Genomic DNA, 26,053 nt, shown 5'->3' with positions numbered 1-26,053 from the left:
TACAGGAAGCAACTATGAACTGGTGCCCCCCCACACACACACACATTTTCTCTCTCTCTCTCTTTCTCTCTAAAATGAATAAATTAAAAAAGAGAGAGAACCTATGGTAAGCATCAAATGTTAATTAAGGTGAGGGCAGGGGTTTCCAGGATATGACAGTAAAAGTAACCAGAATAATGAGGAGCATTTCCTGCAATGTCAAGTGGTGGGTAATGGGAAAAGCTCTGGGCTTAGGAAACTGGGACTCAGAGAATGTGGGAAGGCTACTAAAAAGAGGGGAAAGGTCACTGAAGAAAAAAAGTCTCTATATAACAATTTTCCCCTACAGCTGGTGCTGATTGAATCTGTGATAAATAACAGTGTATCCAATTTGTCTTTATAAACTAAAAATATACTTTCTTCATCTTCAACATCTAACACATCTTCCATAGTATCACCACAATTGTTGTTTCTATAGGGAATTTTATCTGTAACTCTCTGAACTAAGTAATGGTAGAAACTGGTAATCTCATGGTACCAAAATGTACCAAAACTAAAATCGAAGAAACTCAGAGATGTAAAAGATCGCTTTTCTCTCAATTCATAGGTGAGAAAACTGAGACCATAGAACTTTATTGAATCTGCCCAGTCATGTAGCTAGTGAGCTGTTAGTGGCAGAGTCAGTAAAGAACTCAGCTTCTGGGATTCAGTCCTAACCTCTGCGGCAGCCATATTTCCATCAGAATGAATGAATCAGAGAAAAGGAGATGTAAACATCAATTGTGTCATTTGTATTCACTAAACTTGTATTCAAACGAAAATCCCAAATAACTTTAACCATTTCCCCCAATTTAAACTGACAACCCATGATTATGTCATGTTTGGTATGGATTTAAGTAACCTCACCTTCACAATTTGTGACCACAGCCCATTTCATCCCCAATTCACTGCATACGGCAACAAAAATCAACAAAGAAAATGTTTGGAATGCTAAAGAAAACGCAAGTAAATAAGGTTATGGCTTTACAGCATTACTCATTTAAAATTTCACCTACTGTAATATGTGGCTTATCTAATTTACAAGATATAATCTGGTTTAAACTGTTATATTTCATCAGTCCTATGAAAGTACATGTATATCTATAATGCATGTTTACATCTTTTTTAATCATAAAATCTTGCACTTCCATAATCCTTTTTATTCAATTGTATCAAAAGGCCTTGATAACATAAAGTATGCATATCTCATTAAGGAAGAAATTATTTTCTCAGAATTTGGCCCCAATTAAATGTGCCCAGGTTTTGTTGTGTTTGATCTACAATTTGAAAGTTAAAATACAGGTTAAATCTACAGAATAATTTATAGTATGAAGTAAGCAAGCTTAGTATAATACAACAGTTTTTGTTCTGGTTAAGGCAAGATATATGCTATAAAGATGTTTCATTTCCCTTCCCTTTCTTTCCCTTCCCGCTCCTCTCCTTTCCTTTTCTCCCCTTCTCTCTCTATTCCTCCCTTTTTCTTCACTCTTCTCTCTCCTCCCCTCCCTTTCCCCTTCTTTCCCTCTCCTCCAACAAATTTCTTGGCATTGAATTTTGAACTCTTTTTTTCCTTCTTCTTTTCCAAGTGAGAGGAGGGGACATTGAGAGACAGACTCCTGCACTTACCCTGACCAGGACATCATCTACACCCAGGGCCAGTGCGCTCAAACCAATTGAGCCATGGCTGCAGGAAGGGAAAAGAGAGAGAGAGAGAGAGAGAGAGAGAGAGAGAGAGAGAGAGAGAAGGGTGGAGAAGTAGATGGTAGGTTCTTCTGTGTGCCCTGACCTAGAATCAAACCGGGGACATCTACATGCAGGGTCCAATGCTCTACCAATGAGCAACTGGCCAGGGCTGAATTTTGAACTCTTGAGGGAAGCTTCAGTTATGAATGTAGTGGTCCAGGAAAGCTTCCTGTAGTCTTAGCTTAAGTAGTTATTGATTGGAAGGCAATGGGTTTGTAAAGCTTAACTGCTAATTAGTATTCAAGCATTCGATTTCAGCTTCTTAAGCACTTTCATTAGTCCACATAATTCTTACCTGAGGTCTTTCAAACCTGTGATAACATGCTATTTTCACTCCTCAAAATCAAGTCACTTCAAGTACTGACTGACTCATTGCATCTACTGTTTGATATCATGAATTTCTTTACTGAGATGAATTTTCTTCCTAGAGTTTATTTTGGTAACTTAATCCCATACTGAGCACAGAAGAATTCTATCTAGATTGAAGGGAGCTGTAAGTCTTATTCTTTCAAACTATAAAAATGAAAAGTATTCATAGCAGACAGGGTTGTATTGGTGGATTAAAGTGGTTGATTGGTTCATCCTGAAAACTAGTGACTGAAAATAAATCACTATGTCTGTACACAATTATTGGAATGAAACAAAGTCACCTTTGAATATCTTCCAAACTTGAGGAAAACACATCTGAGTCAAAACAATATGTACTAATGGAACTGCTTTTTTAAAAAGAGAAATGTCTTGCAAAAGATTCAAACTCATTCCATTTGGGGCAGCTCTATTGCTCAAGCTTTATGCTAATTATTGTTATATTAAAGATTTGGCAGCTTTACAAAAATCTTAAACTTGTACATGCAGGTTCAAAATACTCTATTTCAGTGGCTCAGAGTTAGGCTAGGAAAGCATTTCACATAATGCCAACCTTTAGTAATGCTGTTGTTTCTTTAAAAAACAAAACAAAACAAAACAAAAAAAACTTTGGGCAGCTTATAATTTATAGTTTCATAAGAATTTGCTTAACAAATGTAGTTGTGATTAGTTTACCTGCCCTCCAGAACCCAAACCTGTGTACTTTGGTATCATGGGACACTATCTGCTAAATGAGAGGCTTTCAAAAGTCTGAGGAGACCATTTTTGCTGATGAGTGTTATCCCTGAATTTGATATGAATTCCACTCAGAGCAGATTGTCAGCAACATAGAAGTTGAGTTTTCAATATCCAGCATTCATAGAAGGGAAAAGATTCACAAGCTGTAACACAGTGTAAGGAAGAGAGCAAACAGTTCAATGGAGATAGACTAAGTAATCATTCCCATATATGGAGTATTAAAAACCAAATAACCTCTTTTTTTTTTTTTTTTTTTTACAGAGACAGAGAGAGAGTCAGAGAGAGCGATAGACAGGGGCAGACAGACAGGAACAGAGAGAGATGAGAAGCATCAATCATTAGTTTTTCATTGCACACTGCGACACCTTAGTTGTTCATTGATTGCTTTCTCATATGTGCCTTGACCGTGGGCCTTCAGCAGACCGAGTAACCCCTTGCTCGAGCCAGCGACCTTGGGTCCAAGTTGGTGAGCTTTTGCTCAAACCAGATGAGCCCGCACTCAAGCTGGCAACCTCAGGGTCTCGAACCTGGGTCCTCGGCATCCCAGTCCGACGCTCTATCCACTGCACCACCACTTGGTCAGGTTAACCTTTTCTTTTTTAATTAAAAAAAATTTTTTTTTGGTGAGAGAGACAGAGAGAGGGACAGACAGACAGGAAGGTAGAGAGATGAGAAGCATCAATTCTTTGTTGCAGCACATTAGTTGTTAATTGATTGCTTTCTCATATGTGCCTTGACTGGGGGGCTCCAGCTGAGCCAGTGATCCCTTGCTCAAGCAAGTGACCTTGGGCTTTAAGCCCAAAGGTCATGTCTATATGATCCCACGCTCAAGCCAGCAACCCCACACTCAAGCTGGGTGAGCTCGCACTCAAGCAGGATGAGCCTGTGCTCAAGCCTGTGACCTTGGGGTTCCAAACTTGGGTTCTCAGCGTCTCAGGCCAATACTCTATCCACTGTGCCACCACCTGGTCAGGCAAAATAACCTTTTCTTGATTAAAAAATAATAAAAGATTTACAAGTGGCCGTAAGAAAAAGATAATTTGACTCAGAGCCACTTATATTAAGTGAAAAATAATTGAGATGGTATAGGTACATGATAGCTGCTATAATAATAATCTGAGTGGCACACAGGGGACATCTGGGGAGGTGGGAGGGTTGGGAAGAGTTTGAGTTAATGGTGTGCACTGTTGAAGAAAAAGTATTATTTGTCTTAATCTTAAGTTAACGAAGTCTAAATGGCTGAGTCAAGTCTTGGAGGACCACGTCAGGGTGTTTATTCTATGCTTTGTTCCCAAGAACCTATCTGTGGGAAAGATATGATTTCACTATAAAAATAGTTGATATCTTTTGCCAACTGAGGGTCACCAGCATCATTATTATACTTCACACATTATTTTTTGGTAGCCACAAAGGTGGAGAGGTGGGTAATGTTGATATCAGTGATGAGTTGTATGATTTAAATATGACATAGGGGACATGAGCACTAGCCACAATCTTGAAGGTGGAAGGGAGAAGATCAAGGAAGAGATGCCTTTGCTCAAGCCACCCACCCCTATCTTTGATAATGTCTCCCCAATGGAGACTCTCTGGTTATTCATCTGTTGGTCAGGGGCTCTGCATTCAGTGGGTTTGGTACTGCTCATATAGGTCTATGATGAAAATCTAAAACATTTTATGTTAACTTTGGGAATGGTAGAAAAAGGATTAAGTTTCAATCTAGCTCTCAGATCCTGAACTGGGCCAGAAAATTCATGGTTCTGGCTAATTCTCTGATTTTCTCTACTACTATTCTTTTTAAAAAAATTTTTTTTTTAATTTATTCATTTTAGAGAGGAGAGGGAGAGACAGAGAGAGAGAAGGGGGGGAGGAGCTGGAAGCATCAACTCCCATATGTGCCTTGACCAGGCAAGCCCAGGGTTTCGAACCGGCGACCTCAGCATTTCCAGGTTGAGGCTTTATCCACTGCGCCACCACAGGTCAGGCTCTACTACTATTCTTATCATCAAAGTTTGCTAAAGGGTGGAAGGGCAGAAGCAAAAAGATCAAAAGGGTCATAGAATATGGTAGAATGGTCTCTTAATTCCTTACATTCCTGGTACCATTGACACCCTTGCTCCCCATCTAAAAAACATCACTGAGAAGAAACATTTTATACTTTCAAGACTGAAACAAAAATGAGAGGTCAGCATAGAAAACTGAGTTGACTTCTCTGTTGGCATTTCAAACAGATTTCAATACTGTGGAATTACCTAGGGAGTTATCTCTCAAACTTCAGGTAATTAGAAATGATTATAAGATATATTCCTGTTGCTTAAGCATTTACTGACATCTAATGCCTTTTCTTTTCCAAATAAATGCAGTAGTGACATTGCTGAGTTAATAAAGGATCAGAGAAAGACATGGACCCAAGTAATACTTTTATTACCATTTCGTTTCCACACTCTAACTCCTCTGCCACGATCCACCCACCCACATATACGCTACCCCCTTCCTCACCATTATTAATCTAACCCAAATCACTCTATTCTTCTCCAAGAGAACACACCCCAGTGATCGCAGTGAATCATAGACACTCTGCTTCTTTGGTCTTCAAAGGTCTTGACAAAATGCCAGATTTGAGAGAATAAAAGAAAAGGTACTTTTTTTTTTTTTTGTATTTTTCTGAAGCTGGAAACGGGGAGAGACAGTCAGACAGACTCCCGCATGCGCCCGACCAGGATCCACCCAGCACGCCCACCAGGGGCGACGCTCTGCCCACCAGGGGGCGATGCTCTGCCCCTCCGGGGCCGCTCTGTTGCGACCAGAGCCACTCTAGCGCCTGGGGCAGAGGCCAAGGAGCCATCCCCAGCGCCCGGGCCATCTTTGCTCCAATGGAGCCTCAGCTGCGGGAGGGGAAGAGAGAGACAGAGAGGAAGGAGAGGGGGAGGGGTGGAGAAGCAGGTGGGCGCTTCTGTGTGCCCTGGCGGGGAATCTAACCCAGGACTTCCGCACGCCAGGCCGACGCTCTACCACTGAGCCAACCGGCCAGGGCAGAAAAGGTACTTTTGGTGAAAGGAGCTCTTTAGGTTCTTGTTCAATATCTAACTCTCAATATTAGTTACCAGATAAATTTTCTAGTTTCCTAGTTGTGGACAGGTTTTTATCATACTAATGCTATTGACCACCTCCGTATTTCCATGCTCTCAGTAGACATCCCACTCACTGAGGCAACCTCTCAGGCATGCCTATAGCTAAGTCAAGGACTCTTTTATTTTGAGGTTGAAAATAATATCTCTTCTTTCTTTACTTGGCTAAAGAATATTAAACAGTTTACCCACAAAGGTCACCCTTTGATAACAAAGTCTTCAACAGTCTCTACAAGTAAATCATTACACACTATGAAAATTCATATGAAGTCTTTAGGTAATAGAAACAAGAAATAGAAATAGCTCATCAATTATTCTCAAAAGGAAATTTATGAGATGACAGAGTACTAAATAAAAACACCTTAACCATGGATAGGTCTTATAAGGTGACACTTGCATTCATGGCAAGAGAAACCTAGAGAAGAATTTTTGAAGGCAATTTTCAAATTATATACAAATGTTATAAGAAATATTGAAAGCCAATGAAGAGAATTTAGTATATTTTCTTGTGAGTGTTATAAATCAATATTACATTTAGTTTGTTTAATTAGCCTTAATGGACATTATAAACAAGTTAATTGTGTGTATTCTGCATAATTCCTCACCTAAATGGATTTAAATCTGGTTTTAAAAGTATATATTTGGCCTGATCTGTGATGGCGCAGTGGATAAAGTGTCAACCTGGAAACACGGCGGTTGCCGGTTCAAAACCCTGGGATTGCCTGGTCAAGGCACATATGGGAGTTGATGCTTCCTGCTCCTCTCCCCCCTCTCTATAATGAATAAATAAAATCTTAAAAAAAAAATAAAAGTATATATTTATTGTTTAAAAACACCTACAGATACTAGCTATATCTACATAATACAATTTTTCTTTTTGTCAACACAAAAAAGTCAACAGAATAATTTAGGTCATCCTGACATTACTGTTAAGATTTTAAAAATAACGCTAAAGCCAAGAATTTAAAAAATAAATATATTTACTGGAATGAAATTTTGAATTGTGGCTTGAAAGTGTGTGTGTGTGTCTGTGTGTGTATGGAGAAAGAAGGGGGGAGAGGGTGACACAATTCACTATTCTCTTCTTGCTGTTAAAAAATAATTTAAAAAACCTCATAAAGATTTTTTAGGTCTATGTCATCCACCCACCAACAATAATCACAGAGAAAAAGGAAGACACATTTTACCACTCCCTGATGAATAACCAAGTGACTAACAGTAGCCTTGAGTATTGAAGAAATTTAAAAACACAATGAAAAAGCATGCCTTGGGTTGATATTAATTACTATTATCATTGAATTCCATTGCTCAAATTGTTGTCCATGGTAGGATAAGGTAGGTGTCTTGCCTTCCAGCTCTCTGAGGCAGTATTTTTCCCTTCTTGGAAAGTTTCATAGGAAACATACAATGTCTTATGTCAGAAATACCAAACTCTTTAAAGGTCAATAGATTTCTGGCTCCTGAAGACATGAAAATGTTTGCTAGGTTTTATCTAAAAGTACAATGAAAACGATAGAGGCTATATCCTACATCCCTTACTAAATGTAAGGTGGAATATATGTTTCCATTTTGGTACGATAGGAGTAAGTAAAATACAAACATACATGGGAAGATCATTCAATTCTAACAATACATGTAAGTCAGAGATGTAGGTCAACAAAGGCACATTTCTGAAAAACAGGTTTTTCTGAGTACTTATTCTGAAGTTCTTTAATAATCTGGCCAAAACAGTACCACTTTAATATACCAGTTAACATAATAAGCAAGTTAGAACATTTGTAAGGCAAGATGTTGTTTTACTTTATGCAGCCAGTAAAAACAATTCTAAGCCAAGGTTGTAATGATAAAAGGACTTGGGAGCAGATGATTTGAGGGAATCATTAAAATAACCCAACCTTATGCCTCAAGGTATAAAGAATATGCAGAGTCTGCATTGTGCTTCTAACGTCAGGACAAATCATTCTGCATTTTTCAGTGTAACTGATGCCAATGGATGAGACCTGTGGCTTGGTTAGGTGAGTAACACCCATATCACAAAATCATGAGTTCAGTTTTATTTCAAAAATTCCTTGAGGTTCATTTATAAAATTTTTGAAAAATTTAGGAGTGGGATACGTATTATTGTGGATACTCCAAGTTTCCTGCTATTTATGGCTTAAATTGTTAGAAACCTCACAGATCACAGCCCCATTAAAAAAAATCTGTGGTATTTTTTTTGAAAGATAAGTTAAGGGATGAAATAATTATGTGATGCATTCTTTTAAATTAATTAGGGAATGGTGAATATAGTTCCTATATAAAATAGCAACTATTGAGTGCTTCTGAGATACCTAGTGCTGTTCTCATTGCCTGTACTGAATTCTCATTAAATCCTCCAATCCCTAGGAGGTAGATATTATAATCTCATTTTACCCACTACAAAACCAAGGCACAGTGACATAACATTATAAAGCAGATAAATGTGCTGCAATCTGAATCGAGGCCATTTGACTCCCACGTTTATGTCTTTATGATTATTATTTTAACTTAGAAAAAGAGGGAAGAAAAGAGAGCAAAACACTGATTTGTTGTTCCACTTGTTTATGCACTCATTGGTAGATTCTTGTGTGTGTTTTGACCAGGGATCACTCAACTTGAGGAATTGGGCAATACTCTTACCTGGCCAGGTCTCCACTTTTATGACTTTAATCACTGCATTAGGCTGTCTTCAGGTTCTGTTTTTATATCCGATTGATTGCTTAGGACTCAGTTAAATCTTTTTGGGTCCTGCCTATTTCTAAGCCATGGTCAGAAAGATGTTAGTAAAGATGTGGTAGGCAGTTAGATAGACAGGAGCAGAGCAAGGACTACAGGCCAGGCACTGAAGGTTACCAGGGGGGAAAGCCCCAAGTGTCTAGCAAAGGGTAAAAACGGGGAAATCAAAGACCTTGCCCTCAGGGTAACCTTTCCTCCACTAGCATATTGCTGGTCATGCAGTTTGGACCATCCCCTAAACTCTCCTCCCCTGGCATGTTGCTAGTCATGGAGGTTAGACCCCCTTAGAGGGGGACAGAACAAAGGGGGGGGGGGAGAATAACCCGTAAGCTTTTTCCCTAGGAATAACAGCTAGGCCTCAGTTGTGTTTCAGCTTCCCATGCAGAAAAGCAGCAAAACTAGACAAGCAATGCCATGGCTGACCTCAGGACAAGCTGCATTGACAAATGAACTCTATGCCAACTAATCAGTAGGGGCCACAACCCTAAAAGGGCACATCTAAAAAGCTGATTAATATTCTATTGAAATCTTCCCCTGGGACAGCCCCTAAAATCTCCACCCTTAAAAGCCCTCAGGATGCCCCCCCTCGCCCCCCCCCCACCCCCCACCCAGCACACCCTAAGGCAGTGGTCCCCAACCCCTGGGCCGTGGACCATTTGGTACCGGTCTGCAGAAAAAGAATAAATAACTTACATTATTTCTGTTTTATTTATATTTAAGTCTGAACAATGTTTTATTTTTAAAAAATGACCAGATTACCCTCTGTTACATCCGTCTAAGACTCACTCTTGACGCTTATCTCGGTCACGTGATACATTTATCCGTCCTCCCCTAAAGGCCAGTCCGTGAAAATATTTTCTGACATTAAACCGGTCCGTGGCCCAAAAATGGTTGGGGACCACTGCCCTAAGGGACCCCGCAACACTTGCATCCAGGGGATCAGTGGGCAAGGCCAGCTCCGCTCCTCCTGGGAGTAGCCCCTGAACCTGTCTCCAAGGCCCGCTTTTTCTTGACTTCCTAGAGTTGGCTCATTTCTTTCCCGTAAGGTTCCTAGAGAGCCAAGGCAGCCCCACCTAGGCTCTCCTGTTTCCTCTATTCTAGGCCCTTTCTTGCTTCTCTGCTCCCAGCTTTATAAACTTCCTCTCAAAATCTCCTGGACTCCTGTTGTGAAATCTTGCCTGCAGGAAGTCGGGAGCCCCCCCACCCCTGTGGGCCCAGGCAGACCTGCCCCAGGCCAGGTCCCCTTTCTGGTAACGTTTAAAATGGCCACTATGAGTGAAAACACTGGCCCCTTATAATTCCCACCTTCCTGTGACTCAGAAATGACTCAGCTGACTTTGCCCAAACGCAGGGCGCCACCCAGTTCAGTTAACTTCGCGTTGCCCAGCAACAGAAGCACTCAGGAAACGACCGGGACATTTTAGACTAGGGATGTCGCTGCCTGGTATACAGTAAGGGCCACCTCTGCTTCTGTCAGACGTCTGCCTCCTAGAACCACCTAATCCTACTTAGGGATGGTTCTGCTTCCTGCATTGCGCCACAATTTCACTGTAGACATTTTAACTCAGATTTGAAGCCAAACTGAGGAAATTTAAATTTTGAGGCGGCACACCGCCGTGACTGGGCCGCCGCGTTTCCGGCAGCAAAGGCTAGAAATGAACTCAACTACCTCCTCCAGGACCTTCCCAGAGATTTCTAACATGCTGGATTCTCAAGAAGACATTTAGCCCAGTGCTGCTCTTTTGCGGTCTCCGCCTTCGGAGAGCTGACAAGCTGTAAATTTAACACACAGCTGTCCCCGCGGCTCTCGGTCCAGTCAAGTCTGAGGGAAGGCCTTTGTTGTGGTGAGCAAGGACACCGGACAACGGGGAGCCAGGAGAATGGGAAAGGCATTCTCAGACAAACTTCACTAACCTAAACACAAATAAGCAGGAAAAGAGGTTTTGCAAGGAGAAAAGAGGGAGAGGACGACGCGAGGAAAAGCGCAGCCCCTCAGAATCCGCCATTCTACAGCCAGCTCGGCCAGACTCGACCGGCCGCCAGCCAAGGCACGCGGCGGCGCGCGCGCGCGCGCAGTCCCGTCTCTCTAGCGCGCTGGGCGGAGCAGAGCCGGGCGCGTCAGACTACCTGGCCAATCACGCGTCTCTGCTGCCTCACACGTAACCGCGCCCCACCCTATTCCCTCGCGGAGGCTCGAGGCCGCGCGCACGCGCAGTCCCATTGCTCTCGGTGATTCTGAGTTGCGCGCGTCAGTCAGTCCAGCCAAACGCGCGCTCCTTCCGCCTCTCGCGAGGCCCTGCCCCAGGAAGCGGAGCGTTCAAAGGTTCCGGTTGGGCGGGTTTTCTGCGCTCTGGGGATGGCGAAGGGAGGTAGCGTCCCGGTTGGCGAGTGGTTGTGTAAGAGCTGACGTGCTGAGCAGCCACATAGCGCTCCCTTCCTGCGGTCAGGGGGCCTCTGGACTGCATCTAAGGCCTGGGGGCTCCAGGGCTTGTGTGGTTTTCTGTAATGGTGGGAGGGAAAGGAGGACTTCTCCCTTTGTCCCGCTCTCCCTCCCCCCAGTGTTGATACCTTTGTTACAGAAAACAAACTTAAATCAGCTCACTTCGGTCTTTTCTGCGGTTCTCTTCCTTATCCCTCTGGCCTGGAGGGTCATTGGTTCTTCTAGCGCCTGAGGCAGAGGCCACAGAGCCATCCTCAACGCCTGGGCAAACTTTGCTCCAATGGAGCCTTGGCTGCCGGAGGGGAAGAGAGAGACAGAGAAAAAGGAGGTGGGGGGGTGAAGCAGATGGGCGCCCCTCCTGTGTGCCCTGGCCGGGAATCGAACCCGGGACTCCTGCACGCCAGGCCGACGCTCTACCACTGAGCCAACTGGCCAGGGCCGGGGTCATTGGTTCTACTCGCACCACAGCCTTTAAGGTTTAGGGTGACAGCATGTTCTTTGAATCAAGATTTCAATTTTATTTCCTTTCGTTATGAAGTTGGCGGAACGAAATGAAAGGTTCTTAACTAGCTAACGTTCCTCACACCTGCACGCCAGGCTGATGTTCTACCACTGAGCCAACCGGCCAGGGCCAAGACTTTTTTTTAATCTTTTATTTTTGTGACAGAAACAGAGGGACAGACAGGGACAGATAGGAAGAGAGAGATAAGAATCATCAGTTCTCTGTTGCAGCACCTCAGTTGTTCATTGATTGCTTTCTCATATTGCCTTGACCCTGGGGCTACAGCAGAGAGAGTGAACCCTTGCTCAAGCCAGCAACCTTGGGTTCAAGCTGGTAAGCCTTGCTCAAACCAAATGAAGCCCGCCATCAAACCAGAGACCTCAGGGTTTCGAACCTGGGTCCTCCGCATCCCAGTCCGATGCTCTATCCACTGCGCCACCGCCTGGTCAGGGAAGACTCTTAAAATACTTAAAAGAGAAACAAGATTTGTAAATAGGGCCAGGGGTCTGGAAACTCCTTACCCCTTGCTGCCCTGCAGAAACTCTCCTGCCCCACTTTGAGCCAGGAGGTGAATGTAGGCCCTCAGACAAAGGAATCATGGGCTCCTTGCATGGACACTGTAAAATGTATCTAACTTTGGAGAGCTCATGCTTTGGTGCTACTAGCCCCATGTGCTCCACTGGCTACTAATTCTTCATGAAGTTGTCTGGGTAACTGTTATACTCAGTTTGAGTGCCATTTCTTTTTTTATTTTATTTATTTTTTACAGAGACAGAGAATGAGTCAGAAAGAGGGATAGACAGGGACAGACAGACAGGAATGGAGAGAGATGAGAAACATCAGTCATTAGTTTTTCATTGCGCGTTGCAACACCTTAGTTCATTGATTGCTTTCTCATATGTGCCTTGACCGCCAGCCTTCAGCAGACTGAGTAACCCCTTGCTGGAGCCAGCAACCTTGGGTTCACGCCGGTGGGCTTTTGCTCAAGCCAGATGAGCCTGCGCTCAAGCTGGTGACCTCGGGGTCTTGAACCTGGGTCTTCTGCATCCCAGTCCGATGCTCTATCCACTGCACCACCGCCTGGTCAGGCTGAGTGCCATTTCTTGCTACAATGAAACATTAACTAGTTAATTTATCAGGAAAAACCGAGCAGTCCCCACATGGACCAACACAGCCTTATTTAGGAGGGTAAATGGAAAACAACAGCTAAAAAGAGCAAGAATAAGTCACAGCTAAATGAACAAGGAAGCTGCTGGCTTACTTGCTATGTTACCTATAGGAAAAAATTTTTTTGATAAAAACTGGGAAATATACAGAGGTGTGGGTTAATTTGATTTCCATTTTGTGTTTTTGGTTTTTTTTAGAGGCAAACCCAGATTTCAGTTTCAAGATGGAAAGTCCTTCGGACTCCGCTGTGATTTTACCTAGCACTCCACAGGGCTGTGCCAGTCTACCATCTCCTCATTCAAGTAGTTCAAAAAAACAAGTATGAAAATCTTAGTTCTTTCAGTGGGTCAATTCTGTATTGCTAGGTATTGTGGCAGTCTACTGAAATTGTTAACATAATGTGTAGCATTAATAAGTGTATATTTCTTCTAAGATAATGTATTTGACTTTCCTCCTAAAATTTCATTTTTGAATCTATTTAGTTTCAGATCAGGTTATTACAGAATTACAAACTGAAGAACTTTGAATCCGCAGTATCATGAAGGTCTTTGGTGGTAGGATCTAGGTCTTTGCCAAACTTTGTAACTGAAGTACCTAGAGCAGTGCCAGGCATGTGCTAGGTTGTAGAACAAATGTTTGTGTTTACTGAGATAAGTGTCTCAGCACTGTTGTAGAAGAGTGTTGACTTTGCTAAAATAAAACTAATGCAGCATTCAGGAATTAAAGACATTTTGTGATGGTTACTTAAGGTATGGAGACAAAGCCATCTAGTGGTGTGTATTGTAGAAATGTAAGGTCTTTATTTCTAGTAGACTTATTTACATCAAGAATGTTTTTCTTGATTAACATTATTCATGTTTGTGCCTTTCACAGCCTACGAGTGCAACACTTAGAGAACGGTTAAGGAAAACTAGATCTTCATTTAGTTCCTGTTACAGTGTGGTAAAACGTCTTAAAGTAGAGAATGAAGAAAACGATCAGATCTTTCCCGAGAAACCAGCATCTTCAACAGAAGAAAATTGTTTGGCATTTCAAGATAATTTAAAACACATAGACAGTGAATTTGAAGAAAGTTCATATTTGAAAAATACCTTCAAGAATATCAATGCATGTGAATCTCAATCACTTGATACCGTGTCTTGCAGTGGTTTCCAGAATGACTTTGATGAGAATATTCCCCAAAAAGGACTAAACGAAGAAAAGGTGAAATTGGTGAAGCAGATTCAGGAGAAAGAAGACCTTCTTCGGAGACTAAAACTAGTCAAAATGTATAGGTCAAAGGTGAGAATAATTTCAGAATCATAGCATAATTATTTTTTAAATTGTTAAATTTTTTATTTCTAGATAAGTGATTAAGTAATTTCAAAAAGAATAAGATTTTTAGCTTAAGAAACAATAAGCCAAGAAACCTGGTTTTCCACAACTTAAAACTCCTACATGTCAGATTTAGAGTATAGAAGAGGTCTCTGAACACCAGTTTCAACTTTTTAAAAGTCCCAGCCCTTGTTTAATATGCATTTGCAGCTTTTTCAGCATGTAGCAGTATTAGTAGTATCAAATATTAGATGCAGGTACAATGGGAACAGAAATGACAGCTGACGGGATGATTTAAAAAGTTAAACATGGGCCACAGAGCATAATAAAAAGCATTTTTAGTAGTGACCTTTTGTTCCTTCAAATTAGTAAAGTTTTCAGGCATTTTATTTAAAAAAGCAACTCTATATAAGATTTTATTTTTTTTATTTATTTATTTTATTATTTTATTTTTTTTCTGAAACGGGGAGAGACAGCCAGACAGACTCCCACATGCGCCCGACCGGGATCCACCCAGCACGCCCACCAGGGGTGATGCTCTGCCCACCAGGGGGCGATGCTCTGCCCCTGGGGGGGGGGGGTCGCTCTGCCGGGACCAGAGCCACTCTAGCGCCTGGGGCAGAGGCCAAGGAGCCATTCCCAGCGCCCAGGCCATCTTTGCTCCATTGGAGCCTTGGCTGCGGGAGGGGAAGAGAGAGAGAGAGAGGAAGGAGGGAGTGGGGGGTGGAGAAGCAAATGGGCGCTTCTCCTGTGTGCCCTGGCCAGGAATCGAACCCGGGTCCCCCGCACGCCAGGCCGACGCTCTACCGCTGAGCCAACCGGCCAGGGCCTCTATATAAGATTTTAGATTTCAACTCAGACAGATTGAATTAAATAGAATTTTGGCACTTGGGAGAAGGTAATCTTTTTTTACCTGGATCATTCATGTATATATATGCAATTTCTCCTTCCCTAGCAAATGTGGAATAGATGATGGAATAGTATATCTTATTTACTCTCTTGAATTTTTAGGATTTTTCTAAATATAATGACTTGAGTTTTATGAGATAGTGAATACTGAAAAATATTTTTAATTTGAATATTCTCACTTTTAAAAGTATTGCTGTAATAGAGTGAATTAAAAAAAGAAAACAACCGATGTTGCGTCTCTACATAGTTTTGCCCTTGTTTCATGATTTGATTTTTCCAAACAAAACAGCCATAGAACTCAATTTAAATATCATTGTAAAAACCACCCTACTTTTTCTTAGGTAAAAGGCTCAGGACCAAATATGTTGGTACCTTTTATACCTACTTTTGACTGATTTAACAGCTTTCATTAAGTAGGTTAAAATAGGGTGCCTATCTGGTTATTGACATATATTTACCTGTTTTTTTTTCTTGTTTTAGAATGACCTGTCTCAGTTGAAGTTGTTAATAAAGAAGTGGAGAAGCTGTAGTCAGTTGTTACTTTATGAGTTGCAGTCAGCGATGTCTGAAGAGGACAAGAAACTCAGCCTTACTGAGTTGATAGACCACTATGGGTTAGATGATAAAGTGCTGTACTATAATAGAAATGAAGAAGAATTTATAGGTGTTTAATTCATAGTATTTTTTCTTCAGAATTTCTTTGAGAATGACACCTTAAAAAATCCCTGTACATTTTAAAGGGAAGATAGGAACCATTAAAGAATGTTATCTTGATGAACATCAATTTAGGGGACTCTGTTAGATAAATAAGTTTTAAAATGAAAATGAAGTATTATGGATAAATTTGCCAAAGAAGATTTGACATTTAAAGAAATATGAAAAAAAATTTAAATCATGTTTTAAAAAATAATTTGGGCAGTTTGGAAGTCAGTTAGTTGTAATACATTGCTTTTTTTATACAAAAATGATTTATTTTAAATGTTAAAAAATAATCTAATCTGGTTAATGTCTAAACCTAAACTGGTCTAAAAATGCCTGTTTGTCTCCTAAATTCATGAACCTTGTTTCCATCCCTTTATTTCCATCTGGATGGTCTATCAAGTAATTAAACTCATATGTCCAAAATTATGTCCCTCCTGTCTCTTCAAATTTGTTTCTTGTATTCCTTATCTCATTTAATAAAATGAGTATCTCTTACAAAACCACATATCCTCTCGCACTTCAGACATCATGGCTTATAAGGTCTTTCACATTCATCTACATCTGTGAAATATGTAGATTAGAGTCTCTACTTTGTTCAGTTACTTCTCAGCCAGAAGCCCACCTTTATAGGATTGTGTCTCTGGCTGCCCTGTTGTGCAATGTTATGTCATCCTGTCCATGTACCCCCAAATGACCCAAGTTGGCCTAGTTTCTGAGAATTTGGAATTCTGCTTAGGAAAAGAAAGCTCATCTCTTTTTTTGTGGCTGAAACTGTTGTATGTAAATTTGGAAGCAGAAAAGCTGATGTACTTCCAGTCTTTCCTGACAGCTTTCCAGATTTCTGCCTTTGAGTCCTTTTAAGGGCAAAAATAGCATTACTTACTTAAAAAAAAAAAAACTTAAAAAAATTACTTGCCTACTCTTAGGCCCCCTCCTCCAAGTGTACCCCACTTCAGTCCAATCATTCCCCATGATCTAACAAACTTAATATTTGGCATAGCAGGAGACCCAAGGACTCTCTGCTCTTGCATCCATTCCAATTGTTAGTGCCCATGGCGGTAAACTCTGTTATCCCCTCCTACCTACCCTCCACCCACCCACCAGCACACACAAAGTCTTGCCTTCTAGACATTGTCATTGGCTACTGTGAACCCAGGAGGAATGGCCCAGGCCTCTCATGGGCAACCCCTGGCCCTGGGATTCCTAGATGGGCGCCCCAGGGAAGCTGTGCTGGTTTGTGCCTAGCAGCCTTCATCAACCAACTGCTGCTCAGCCAGAGGGACTAAATATGGCAGGGGAAGTGGTTTGGCTGCTGATGGCCCTGGCATTTGGCTGCAGCTGCCCACTGCTGACTTAGCATGTCTCCTGCAGCCACCCTTACATGTTCACTTGGGGGAACTCCAGCATCAGTGGGAGTTTGGTTCTGGGAGAGCAGATGGGGGCACAGTAATGGGCATTTCCAAGGCATTTGTTGGGTTTTGAGGGCTCCAACAGCATAGTGGGTACTTGCTTCAGCAACAGAAAGTAGATCTTAGAATATGAGTCAGGCTTATTGGAGTGTTTGGGGAATAGGGATGCCCATGAAGTGATCCCTTTTTAAAAAATAATTTGTTGAATTTCACGTCCATTTAATGGAATACATTTAAAGACATACCACAGGCGTTGCAAACAGTTTAGTTCCAGACCACCACAATAATGTAAGTCACATGAATTTTGTTTCCCTGTGCAACCTGGCTAACTTTTGTGCAAAAGCCTAGTTTTTGGCCTATCTTGGCTTTCCACATATCTTCCTTACTAACCTTAATCATTTCTAGCTTTTGATTTAAAGTGAGAGATGTGTAACTTCACTTTACAGTTAGAGGTCATTGTAGGGCTATTAGTTGGCCTAATTTAAATATTGTTGTGTGTCAGGGAATAAAAAAGGCCAAAGGAAAGGAACAGATGGTTGAGCAGTTAGAACCGTGATGGGACCAGGTTGACCAGCACTGCAAAAGTGGGCAGTTTTTATATCACGGAGTTAAAACATACACATTTATCCATTAAGTTCACTGTCTTTTATGGGCATGGTTTGTGGTGCCCCCAAAACAATTACAACAGTAACATCAGAGATTACTGATCACAGATAACAAATATATAATAATAAAAAAGTTCGAAATGTGAAAATTACCAAAATGTGATAGACATGAAGTGAGTAAATGCTGTTGGAAATATGGAATCAATAGACTTGCTTGAAGCAGTGTTTCCACAAACCTTCAATTTGTAAAAAATAGTATGTGAAGCACAATGAAGCAAAGTGCAATAAAGCAAGGTATGTTGTATTAAAAACCGTTGAATAACATTTTTGAGAAAAATGAAAGCTACCAATTAGCGCTTGCTTTGTGTCAGTATAAAAAGTATGTTAATTCATTTGACTATTACAATTTTCAAATCCCAATATTCAAGATGAGGAAATTTAAAATAAAGTAGTTATTTAAAACAAGTGGCAGAGCCAGGATTTGAAACCAGGCAACCCAGCATCAGAGCCCTACTCTCAAGTCCAGTGCTTACAGCCATGTACTGTGTTTGATGTGGTTAATTATATTACTTTTAAATGATACAGATGACATTTTTTTTTTTTTTTTTTTGCATTTTTCTGAAGCTGGAAACAGGGAGAGACAGTCAGACAGACTCCCGCATGCGCCCGACCGGGATCCACCCGGCACGCCCACCAGGGGCGACGCTCTGCCCACCAGGGGGTGATGCTCTGCCCATCCTGGGCGTCGCCATGTTGCGACCAGAGCCACTCTAGAGCCTGAGGCAGAGGCCACAGAGCCATCCCCAGCGCCCGGGCCATCTTTTGCTCCAATGGAGCCTTGGCTGCGGGAGGGGAAGAGAGAGACAGAGAGGAAGGCGGGCGGAGGGGTGGAGAAGCAAATGGGCGCTTCTCACATGTGCCCTGGCCGGGAATTGAACCCGGGTCCTCCGCATGCTAGGCCGACGCTCTACCGCTGAGCCAACCGGCCAGGACCTGATACAGATGACATTTTAAAGGGCTATAAAATATGAATAAAATAAGAAGCTGAGCGGAATCAGTACCATGGACAGTATCAAAAGTAGGACGGGGTGCATAACCCATGTACCCTTCCACAGCCAAGCCCCAAACCAGAGGTAACGTCCTGTTGAAAAGTGCTAATATTAGAATATAGTCTCAGGGCCAGAGGTTGCTGCTAACCTTTGCTACATATACATGCCTCGAAGCTGTGGCATTCAAGCAAGTAACATTGCCAGAGTCACCTAGGTGGCTACTAAGACAGAAATCCTACAGGCTATTTGGTTTGTTAAGACCTGGGAATTCACAGAGCATTATTCAGTGAAATTTATGGCATTGACAATTAGCAAATGGAGCCTCCAGGCAGTTAAGTTAGGTGACACAGAATTTGTATCACCAGGGGAAAAAAAAGCCTAGTATATGCATGGTTAACTCTAAATGACAAGGCTAAGAACTGACAATCCTATCTTTTTTTTTTTCTTTTTTTTTTTTTTTTTGTATTTTTTGTATTTTTCTGAAGCTGGAAACGGGGAGAGACAGTCAAACAGACTCCCGCATGCGCCCGACCGGGATCCACCCGGCACGCCCACCAGGGGCGAAGCTCTGCCCGCCAGGGGGCGATGCTCTGCCCCTCCGGGGGTGGGGTGGGGTGGGGGGGGGTGGAGAAGCAAATGGGCGCTTCTCCTATGTGCCCTGGCCAGGAACCGAACCCGGGTCCCCCGCACGCCAGGCCGACACTCTACTGCTGAGCAAACCGGCCAGGGCCCTGACAATCCTATCTTATGTACAAAGTATCTGTACTCTCTATACATTTCTCCACCCTTACGTCCATCTTCCCATCCCATACAATCCCCTTGTCAGATCATTTTGAAGGACCTTAGATGCAGGAACTTACCATCAGGCACCTTGCTGAATCAGAAAAACTGACTATTTCAGGATGCATTCTAGTACTAAGGAAGAAAATCATAAAAAATGTTGGCCCTATTACTTCCCTTGTTCTCATCCAGCACTGATCAGTGTATGAGTGATCAATTATGGTACTATCCTGGCAATTTCTAAATTGGTTTTTAAACCTGAATATTTTTTTCTAAATAAAAGATTTTATAATAGCTCTCTTGCTTTACTATACCAGTGTACAGTGGACATGGTGTAGCAGAACAATGAGACGTTGACATTGTTTGAAGTTGTGGTCAGTAATCCCAATGATATCTTGGAATGCAGCAGTCCATAGGTTATGAAAGGGCAAAACAGTTTTCTGAGCAGTTAATCTCATTATTTAATTCTCATCTGCATGAATACAGCAATAAACTTTTCATGAAACTCAGAAAACACTTTTTTATGTATTTGCTAATCCCTACTGGGTAGGACATAAAATTGAGTTCTGTTACAATGAATATGAAATGTAGAAGATTATGTTTATGTTGAAGAATATACTGTAATTTACAAATGCTTTAGGTAAAAAAAGTAAACAATTTACCATGTATTCATTGCTAGAACAAGTAATAATTCTTACATATTCTGGCAATTCTTTTTCTGATTATAGAAGAAATGCTTATTAGCCCTGGTCGGTTGGCTCAATAGTAGAGCATGGGCCTGGCATGTGGATGTTCTGGGTTCGATTCCAGGTCAGGGCACACAGGAGAAATGACCATCTGCTTCTCCCACCCCCTTTCGCTCTGTCTCTGTCTCTCTCCCTCTCCCACAGTCATGGCTTAGTTAGTTTGAGCAAGTTGGCCCCAGGTGCTGAGGATGGCTCCATGGCCTAGCCTCAGACACTAAAATAGCTTGGTTGCTGAGCAATGGAGCAACCACCTCAGATGGGCAGAGCATCCACCCTCGACAGAGGTTGCCGGGTGGATCCTGGTCAGGGAACATGCAGGAGTCTGTCTCTCTGCCTCCTTGCCTCTCAAAAAAAAAAATGGAGAAGTGCTTATTGAAGAAAACTTAGGAAACATAGAAAAGTATAAAAATCATCCACAGTCTAATAATTTTAGGTAATTTATAAATTTAGAAATGTCACTCATCCCTAAATATAATGCTTTTTGTCTTTAAGACTTTCTATAACTGTAAAAATAGTTCTTTGATAAAATTAAATAAATAAAAATAGATCCTGAATACTTTTCAAGTTAAAGTTTTGTTCATTCTTTTTTATTTATTTTTTAATTTATTTTATTTTTGTATTTTTCTGAAGTTGGAAACGGGGAGGCAGTCAGACAGGATCCCGCATGCGCCCAACCGGGATCCACCCAGCATGCCCACCAGGGGGCGATGCTCTGCCCATCTGGGGCATCGCTCTGTTGCAACCAGAGCCATTCTAGCGCCTGAGGCAGAGGCCACAGAGCCATCCTCAGTGCCCGGGGCCATCTTTGCTCCAATGGAGCCTTGGCTGTGGGAGAGGAAGAGAGAAACAGAGAGGAAGGAGAGGGGTTGGGGTGGAGAAGCAGATGGGCGCTTCTCCTGTGTGCCCTGGCCGGGGATCGAACCTGGGACTCCTGCACGCCAGGCCGACACTCTACCACTGAGCCAACCGGCCAGGGCCTTTGTTCATTCTTGAAAACAACAATTCATGATGTTTTATACATTTATTTATGCAGGCCAAACATTTTTATAATTATTAAGGCTAAAATTAAGTAATTTGCTATTAAAAATATAAAACTAAGACGAGGATCTATTTAAGTTTCCTGATATGAAAGAACAAAAAACTCATTTCAATCAAATTATTTTTAAAATGATTGATTTGGTCTTGTTTCCCACCAGTGTTTTTATACTGGAAGAAGAGCAGGAAATGTTTTCATCCGTAATCTTTCAACTTCAGCCTGCAGTATTGAAATCTGGTTGGCTTGTTCTTTTGAAATATTTGTTAACTTTTGTTGTAGCATCAAGTTTTCATATCGTTCTTCAGCAATTTTTTCACAAGTCAATTTAGACCCTATCCCAAAAATGAAGAATAAAGGAATTAGTTGAATTATTTTCAATACTTTCAAATATAGAAATAGCACTCAGAATCAAACACGTGGAAGAAATTCTGGTAGCATTAGAACAACTATATAGATTCAAGGAATTTCTTCTAAAGAAACCTTCAGCTGAGTAAAGAAAAAAAAATGCTTACCCATGGCATTACAGATGTCTTTTCTCTCTGAGACAGCCACCAACTCTTCTCGTAAATTGCAGCTTAGAGTATAATTTGCTACATCTTTTTGATTGCTGAACTTTCCCAGTTTTTTTAGTAGTTTTTTGCAGTTTTCCACATTCTTTTTGTAGGTCTGAAATTTTTGTTCCCATGACACCCCACAAAAATAATTTTGAAAAATATATCTTATAAAAACATTATTCTTAAAATTTAAATTTATTATCATCATTAAAATACCATCTTATCACTATATTATCCCTAGGCCTAGCATAAACCCTGCACATAGAAGGAACCTAAATTATTTGTTGAAAGATGGAATGGTGTGATAATACCACATTTTAGAAAAAATCTTGTATACTCTTAAAAATGACTATAACACATAGCTGTGAGATTATTTTTTTTTTCATTTTATATATGCTACACAATCAATACTGAACATTTGTGAAGCAGTTATGAAAAAATCAAAGCCTTTACAATGTCAAGGAAAGACTATCAACATTTCTATTATACACCATAACCTAATGTAAAATAGAAATTTCACAGACACTCAGATATCTCCCAACAGGTCAATTCTAATAGTAAAAGAAGTGCTTCAGTCTGCCTGATTTGTTATGATTACAAAGACCCTATTCGGGGACCTCTAATTACATCCTGAATATCAATAAGGGACGTCAATTTTGTTAGGTTCTGTTTCAATTCATGATTTGGAACACCATTACTTTGTTAAAATGATCACAACTGTGGGCATTATAATGATCAATATCTTTGAGCCTGACCAGGTGGTGGCACAGTGGATAGAGCGTTGGACTGGACGTGGTGGACTCAAGTTCAAAACCACGAGGTCGCCAGCTTGAGCGCAAGCTCATCCAGCTTGAGCAGGGGCTCATCAGCTTGAGCGCGGGGTCGCTGGCTTGACCGTGGGGTCATAGACATGACCCCATAGTCACTGGCTTGAGCCCAAAGGTTGCTGGCTTGAAGCCCAAGGTCACTGGCTTGAGCCCAAGGTCACTGGCTTGAACAAGGGATCACTTGCTCTGCTGTTGCCCTCCGGTCAAGGCACATATGAGAAAGCAATCAATGAACAACTAAGGTGCCACAACAAAGAATTGATGCATCTCATCTCTCTCCCTTCCTGTCTGTCTATATCTGTCCCTCTTTCTGACTCTTTCTCTGTCTCTGTCAAAAAAAAAAAAAAATCTTTGAGACCTACCTTATCTAAAGCAGCAATGGTTTGCTCCATTATTCCAATCTGAATGGCAATCAGAGTCTCGTAGTTTGGTTCATTTAGGTACTTTGAGAGAAGAAAAAAAAAACTTACAATATATGTAGGCGCATTTTTCTCTATTTCGTTCAATAGATAACTTTATAAAGATTATCTTAGTTTTGAAAGTTACTCTTTTCATAAAAAACTATGCATCTAGGTTAAGATTCATTTGACTTTCGTTTTATAAAATTACCTGTATTTAGCCACCAAAACGCTCACCTATATGCTCATAATTACAGATGCCTAGAGTTTATTTTCTCATTTGTTCATTCATTCATTCATTCATTCAAGTCACCAAATATTTTTTGTCTCATTTGAGTCCCACGTTAACAGTGTTCCAGTTAAAGACACTGAGGGAAATACAAAGAAATAACATGGCCTACCTTCAAGAAAAAGAGAACACAAAAGGCTTTATGAAGGAGGTAGCATTTAAGCTAGACCTTGAAAAATAGATTAGTGATGTGAAAAAAAAATGAGGAAGAATATTTTAGGGAGAAGAACTGGAAATGAGCAAAGGCACAGAGATAGAATCCTAGATAACAGTAACCAGTTTGGTTTGAGAATACTGATGTATGAGAGGAACAGTGAGAATGAATTTGAAAAGCTAGGTTGACGGACACTGAACACCCACCTAAAGATTTCATAACTCATTTGCTAGGTAAGAAAGGAAGTTTAAAATGTTTGAGCCAAGTAGTAATGTTATTAAAGCTGAATATGAATATCAATCTGACAATAGTTTATAGTATAGATTTGATAAGAGAAAGAGCCAAAGTCAAGAGGCCAGTTAGGAGATTATTATAAAAGTCTAAATCATTGAAAATAAAGTCCTGAGCTAGGGTAAAGGCAGTGGGGATAGAGAATGAGGGAGTACATAGATAAACGAGGCAGGACATGGATGGCAAGGCAAAGAGGGTAATCAAAGATGACTACAACTTTAACCTGAGTGGCTGAAAACAACAACACAGAAATAAGCACATTAAGAAGAGTTGCTATTGGGAGGTGTGAAATATAGAAATAGAACTTGAGGGAGGTTGGGGCCAGAGAGCTTGGATTGGAATTGGAATTGAATTGGAATCCAGAAAGCTTTAATTAGTCTTTTAAAAGTGATCTTTGAAGTTAGAAAAATAGAGATAATCAGAAAAGAGATCATGGAAAGAAACACAAGCAGAGCGAAGGGCAGGGTCTTAAAAGATGGGTATAGTTAAGAGAAGCAGAAGAGAAAGCAGAGTGGTTGGACATGCTGGAAGAAAGGGAAAACAGTGATGATAAAAGCTAAAGGAATAAGCAATTGAGATGGTCATGTCTTTTTTTTTTTTTTTTTTTGTATTTTTCTGAAGCTGGAAACGGGGAGAGACAGTCAGACAGACTCCCGCATGCGCCCGACCGGGATCCACCCGGCACGCCCACCAGGGGGCGACGCTCTGCCCACCAGGGGGCGATGCTCTGCCCCTCTGGGGCGTCGCTCTGTTGCGACCAGAGCCACTCTAGCGCCTGGGGCAGAGGCCGAGGAGCCATCCCCAGCGCCCGGGCCATCTCTGCTCCAATGGAGCCTTGCTGCAGGAGGGGAAGAGAGAGACAGAGAGGAAGGGGAGGGGGAGGGGTGGAGAAGCAGATCGGCGCCTCTCCTGTGTGCCCTGGCCGGGAATCGAACCCGGGACCCCTTGCATGCCAGGCCGATGCTCTACCACTGAGCCAACCGGCCAGAGCCGGTCATGTCTTATAGAGAGTTAAAAGATGTAATGACTGGGAAAGTGACCACTGAATCTGACAATTGGGAAACCCTCTGTGAACCAAAAGATAGAACTATACAACTGAGCGAGTCACAATGAACCCAAGGCAGTAGATGTAAACTACTGGAAGAAAAAGGCAGAGTCCATAGACACACTATAACTTATTAAATACTGGTTGAAAGAATAAATGCATTAATGAATGAAGTTAAGGTTATATAGCAGGGAAGGGAGAACTTACCTTTTGACGCTCTCTCGAAAAAAACAGCATCTGAATATCCCAAGCCTTCTGATTTAGATCTTCCATTTCCATCTCCATTTTCTTATGTTCCCACTCAATCTGAAATATTCCTTTGTGGATATCTTTACTTACCATCATGCTAGCAACTTTCTTTTGTCCTTGAGTCTTAAAAAAAAAAAAAGGTACATTCTGACATTCATAGAATATGATTCTGCACAAAGAATAGAGCACATTTGAGGCTGTATTCTATAATTAGAAAACACTTGGGTCACAGAGATAATTATAGCTCCTTAAAAATATGTAAATATTAAAAAACTACTACTTGAGCAAAATCTGATCAGTGTAAAGCATGGAAGTTACTAAATAGAAGAAATTGAAAGATAAATTTGAATGGCATAGCCCATTTATATGCCAATGATTAGGCAGACCAATCACCAATCTTCCAATATGCATGCATTTGCAGCCCAGCTCTCTGCCCTGCTTCCTGTTGCTATAGATTAGCTGCTGAAAACCAAAGATAAAGGGAAGGTCTCAAAGGCAGACACATTACATTAAGGGAAACAGATATTTTAAAAATATAGCAGGCATCGGCCCTGGCCGGTTGGCTCAGCGGTAGAGCGTCGGCCTAGCGTGCGGAGGACCCGGGTTCGATTCCCGGCCAGGGCACATAGGAGAAGCGCCTATTTGCTTCTCCACCCCTCCGCCGCGCTTTCCTCTCTGTCTCTCTCTTCCCCTCCCGCAGCCAAGGCTCCATTGGAGCAAAGATGGCCCAGGCGCTGGGCATGGCTCTGTGGCCTCTGCCTCAGGCGCTAGAGTGGCTCTGGTCGCAATATGGCGACGCCCAGGATGGGCAGAGCATCGCCCCCTGGGGGTCAGAGCACCGCC

General features: G+C 41.6%; 2 protein-coding genes across 11 annotated transcripts in view; one reads left to right on the top strand and one right to left on the bottom strand.

Moving 5' to 3' along the window:
- The first annotated feature begins 10,664 nt into the window (after nucleotides 1–10,664).
- Nucleotides 10,665–16,204, top strand: SFR1 (SWI5 dependent homologous recombination repair protein 1). Of its 6 annotated transcripts, none has more exons than XM_066355473.1 (4): nucleotides 10,665–10,903; nucleotides 13,051–13,172; nucleotides 13,727–14,134; nucleotides 15,557–16,204. In XM_066355473.1, the coding sequence occupies exons 2-4, from the start codon at nucleotides 13,077–13,079 to the stop codon at nucleotides 15,746–15,748; spliced, it is 696 nt and encodes a 231-aa protein (XP_066211570.1). In that variant the 5' UTR covers nucleotides 10,665–10,903; nucleotides 13,051–13,076; the 3' UTR covers nucleotides 15,749–16,204. The 6 variants fall into 6 exon arrangements, with proteins under 6 accessions (XP_066211570.1, XP_066211569.1, XP_066211567.1 ...); XM_066355472.1 differs by having other exon boundaries at nucleotides 10,853–10,973; XM_066355470.1 differs by lacking the exon at nucleotides 10,665–10,903 and adding an exon at nucleotides 10,986–11,067.
- Nucleotides 16,205–20,247: 4,043 nt separating this feature from the next.
- The window catches only part of CFAP43 (cilia and flagella associated protein 43), a 121,720-nt gene continuing 115,914 nt past the window's right edge, over nucleotides 20,248–26,053 (bottom strand). For all 5 annotated transcript variants that reach the window (XM_066355479.1, XM_066355482.1, XM_066355480.1 and 2 more), the window contains 4 exons: nucleotides 25,169–25,333; nucleotides 23,147–23,227; nucleotides 21,916–22,069; nucleotides 20,248–21,735 (listed from right to left, as the gene is read on the bottom strand). In XM_066355479.1, coding sequence (XP_066211576.1) covers nucleotides 21,569–21,735; nucleotides 21,916–22,069; nucleotides 23,147–23,227; nucleotides 25,169–25,333 — 567 coding nt within the window. In that variant the 3' untranslated portion in view covers nucleotides 20,248–21,568. The remainder of the gene's footprint in view (nucleotides 21,736–21,915; nucleotides 22,070–23,146; nucleotides 23,228–25,168; nucleotides 25,334–26,053) is intronic.

Source organism: Saccopteryx leptura, chromosome 13 (genome assembly GCF_036850995.1).
Source record: "Saccopteryx leptura isolate mSacLep1 chromosome 13, mSacLep1_pri_phased_curated, whole genome shotgun sequence".
Lineage (NCBI taxonomy): Eukaryota > Metazoa > Chordata > Mammalia > Chiroptera > Emballonuridae > Saccopteryx > Saccopteryx leptura.
This window is presented reverse-complemented; position numbering and strand designations above follow the sequence as displayed.

Coding starts and splice junctions, on each gene's coding strand:
- SFR1 (XM_066355468.1), top strand. Junction 13,173..13,726: donor CAAGTAGTTCAAAAAAACAA/GTATGAAAATCT, acceptor TGCCTTTCACAG/CCTACGAGTGCAACACTTAG. Junction 14,135..15,556: donor TCAAAATGTATAGGTCAAAG/GTGAGAATAATT, acceptor TTCTTGTTTTAG/AATGACCTGTCTCAGTTGAA.